Source organism: Ceratosolen solmsi, unplaced genomic scaffold (assembly GCF_000503995.2).
Source record: "Ceratosolen solmsi marchali unplaced genomic scaffold, CerSol_1.0 scaffold10, whole genome shotgun sequence".
In the NCBI taxonomy this organism is placed as follows: Eukaryota; Metazoa; Arthropoda; class Insecta; order Hymenoptera; family Agaonidae; genus Ceratosolen; species Ceratosolen solmsi.
In genome coordinates this window covers 11,996,243-12,000,357 of record NW_011948412.1, presented here as the reverse complement: position 1 = coordinate 12,000,357, position 4,115 = coordinate 11,996,243, and the positions used below count along the sequence as shown (strand labels likewise).

General features: G+C 27.3%; 1 protein-coding gene across 2 annotated transcripts in view; it reads left to right on the top strand.

Annotated features, from left to right (window-relative positions):
* The window catches only part of DCTN6-p27 (dynactin subunit 6), a 15,926-nt gene extending 12,158 nt beyond the window's left edge, over nucleotides 1-3,768 (top strand). The window contains exons 1-5 of one of the 2 annotated variants that reach the window (XM_011496297.1): nucleotides 2,615-2,713; nucleotides 2,934-3,104; nucleotides 3,171-3,289; nucleotides 3,375-3,517; nucleotides 3,625-3,765. In XM_011496297.1, the coding sequence (XP_011494599.1) occupies nucleotides 2,676-2,713; nucleotides 2,934-3,104; nucleotides 3,171-3,289; nucleotides 3,375-3,517; nucleotides 3,625-3,726 (573 nt within the window). In that variant the 5' untranslated portion in view covers nucleotides 2,615-2,675 and the 3' untranslated portion in view covers nucleotides 3,727-3,765. Of the gene's footprint in view, nucleotides 1-2,614; nucleotides 2,714-2,933; nucleotides 3,105-3,170; nucleotides 3,290-3,374; nucleotides 3,518-3,624 lie in introns of those variants that run through there. The other variant, XM_011496289.1, reaches the window with a different exon arrangement.
* Nucleotides 3,769-4,115: the final 347 nt, after the last annotated feature.

Here is a 4,115-nt window from a genome sequence, read left to right as displayed (position 1 = left end):
TTTTTTTTTTTTTTTATTTTTTTTTTTTTTTTTTTTTTTGCAAGTTGTTAGAATATTCTCATATTTCATTATCTATATTGGCTGTACCATTTGTATTTAGCGAAAAATGAAATATTGCCTGCTCAACAACACTTCTTCTTAATCCCGTGAAATAACATCACGATAATAATGTTATTTTCTTTCTATTTACACGAGATTGTGAAATAAATTATGAAAAAGGAATTTCCTAGTATCAAAGAAACGGTTGCTTTTATCTCAAAATAATCGTTTCTTTTATCTTCGCCCTGATACTTCGAAAAAGATCGCTAACTGTCGTCATTCTAAAGTTCAAACGTAGATGTCTTTCATTACATTGAACATTTATCTCTACCATTTGTTTACTTGCTCTACATTTTTACTAACCGTAATTTCATTTATATGTAAGGAGATGATAAAAATTTGTACCTGCTTGCAAAGAAAAAACAGTAGAGAAAATTATATTTAAATATTGTTTTCATTACATCGTTCTATTGATAATTTATACATAAGAATCGGGATAAAATTCCTATTTTAAAAGCCAAACATTATTTAATGTCTTTATTGCTTTGTAGTTTATTATTTTATAATTGCATAATTAGTAAGAATTTAGTAAATGATATCTCTAAATATAAAAATATATATATATATTCATATGTCATTTTTCATTTGTCATTTATCTTGAAAAAATTCTTCTTTAACTCTACTTTAAAGTAGAAATCCTCTTTGTAAGATATTGTTGTTAGAAACAGATTTCTAAATACATAAATTAATCAGTTTAATATTCGTCATTAAGATTGACTGACTTGAAAGAATTAAAGCCAAGCCAAACGGTATTCAGTTTTTGTTAAAAAGGAACACGAACACACACACACACGCGCGAACACACGAACACACGAACACATGCGCCAAAAAAATATTTCAAAATTAAACGTTTATGATTAGCATAAACATCTAATTCATTATTTTTATTATAACTTATTTAACAATGACGTTATCAATAAAGGAATAAAAGAAATAAAAAAAGTATTTTGTTATTGTGATGCATCGATTAATAGCTACATATGGCTAAGGGAACAAAAGTATTTCTTTTATGTACAGACAAAATTTTTTTCGTAAGTACATTACTTGTGTGAAAAGAGAGAAATAAATCAAAAAATCATCATACTTTTGTCTATTACGAGAAGCAATTTGCGCCTGTGACTATTGGAAAATGACGACAGTCTGTGCATCGTTAACGCACAACCAAGAGATACGCGACAAGTATTTCATAAGGACTCGTTAAATGAAGCCGAGTTACTTGGTATTGTAGTGCAAATATATGCGAAAAAATATTGGTAAGTACAAGCCAACGGGCATATACGCATTCGATGACTGTGGAGTGAAACTTCAATGAATTGCGTATAACCTTGCGGCTTTTCAGTTAAGTTTGGAAAGCAAGCGAATCCCTCAAACTCAATTTATATTGTCCCGAGACTTTTCGAGTGACTCATGCTTTCTCTATCTTTATCAACTGGAGTGATTGTTATTAATATTTTTTATCAATTACCTCTTTCGCAACACGTAGCGTTTCTTTAGAAAAGAGTAGAGTCTGAATTCTTTAACAATTATACGATTAATTGTATATGTTGTATGTGTTTGTAATGCAGACATTTTCTTTGATATATTTTTTTTCTAAACGGTTATATTTAAAAAATTTCCTAGTCACAAAGTGCTATCTCATAATTTATCGATGAACACCTGATACGATTAATTTCTCTGGTCTTTATCCATTCGAGTATGAAATCGGGAAGGCTTGCTTAATTCGATTAAAACAAAGACCTTTTTATTTCTTTGCTTTTTCAAATTAATACTTTTATACATACATACATATATATATATATATATATATATATATATATATATATATATATAATATGCAAGATTACTTAAATTAAAAATAATTTTTTTAATTTGATATTACGTAGTCGAGAAATTAATTCAGTACAAAAATGTGTTTTGATAAAATAATTCAAAAGGCAAAATAATGACCAATAATGCAAATGCAAAAGTAATATGTACAGAAACTTATTTAAAGCAATAGTGATTACAATGGCTATCAGATAATATTTTATACTATTTCTGATAAAGAATCGAGCTTATCTCAGTAACTTAAACACAAGTCACGAAAAAAATTCCAACCACGTTGCAGTTTGTTAAAATTATCCAATTAATAAATAATTTCTTTTTACTTTACTAATTGTTATTTAGCTATTATTATGAAATCATATCGATTTAATATTCTCACTAGTCTACAGTACTTTATTATACTTTGCCAATACAAATTATTAATTATTATACAGATAAAATTAAAAGAAAAAAAAGGAAAGAAAAACACTCGTAGATCTTTTTGTAATGAGATTAATTGAGTTGAGAGAGAGAGAGAGAGAGAGAGAGAAAATATTATATAAAAATTCAGATTAAGAGAATTCAATTTAAATCAGATTGATCGAATGCTCAAATTATTATATGTTAAAATCCATATGTACTTCATTCGGAATAAGAGTTTCTTTTTGTATTTCCCGCTAAATACTTTTAATGGCGGCATCTTTTTGTTATAATATTGATAAAAGAATTTTTTCGTTAAACTGTTCGAATGCCCTGGATAAACTAGCTTAAAAATGTCAGATTTAATGTCTCCTTCTAGTCGACGCTTCAAGTAAGAATGACTTTATACGTTTTTTCAATTAGTTGATATTATTTTTAAGCAGAATAAATGTATCATGTTGAATGAAAGTAATACAGTCGCATTAAATAAGAATCGATTGAAATATAATAGGTTATGTTGTATTAGGCCATTGTGACGTTTATATAATTATTAATAAAATAAATAAAAAAAATAAATTAAATAATTTATGTATTCTTAATTCAATGTATAGTATAAAAATTGGAAGTGGTGCATTAGTATGTGAAGAGGCAATATTAAAAGGAGATATAACAATCGGTTCACATACTGTCGTCCATCCACGGGCAAGTATTATAGCTGAAGCAGGCCCAATAATCATAGGAGAAGGCAATATAATTGAAGAAATGTCAACTATAATTAACAGGTAGAGTATTCTGTAAAATGTGCTCCTACCGAATCTAAATATAAATCTATTTTTTTGTCAATTTAGGATATCACCGGATGATACTGGTACACCTGTTCAAATTATTGGAAACTACAATGTATTTGAAGTAGATAGCACATGCGAAGCATCTAAAGTTGGTGATAATAATGTTTTAGAATGTAAAGGTAAGATTCTAAGAATTCTCATATATTCAGTCAATCTTACATATTTATATAATTTTGCTGGAATAATCAAATAATATTGTATTAGCCTATGTAAGTAAGCAAGTAGAATTAACAAACGGATGCGTAATTGGAGCAAGTTGTTCTTTAAGAGACGAAGAGGTTGTCCCTGAAAATACAATAATATATGGTAGCCAATGTCATCGTAGAGAAATGAATGATAAGCCATATGTAAGTATAAGTCGTATAAAGGATTACGATAAAAAATCAATTGTCTCACATATGCAAATCAATCTATACCGTTTCTCTAATAATAATACAAAAAAATTCTATTTCAGCCTCAACTGGGACAACTAGAATATCTTATGAAAATGTTACTGGGCTATCATCATATTTATAAGCCTAATATGCCACCTCCTAAAACCGAATCATCTACATAAAATATATTATCTATATATATTTAATATTTAACTTATTATATAAAGTTACAAATATAAAATAGCTCGTATTAATTCAGTAGGGCTAATTGTAAATAATGACATTCAAATAATCAATTATGCATAAATCTACTTTATTGTATAATTATTTATAATAGATGGCATTTTATTTTTGTTTTTTGTGCTTACTGTCTAGACAATTAGATTTGTAAGGAACATAAGAATTTATTTAGGATTAATTTTTTTTTGTATTTCTATTAGGCTGTTATTTTATTTTATTAATATTTATTTTTCAAAATCTCTTAATATTGCTTCACTCCTTGTTTATTTAACACAGGCACATACGCGAACTAACACACGCACACACACACACACACACACACATTCGTGCA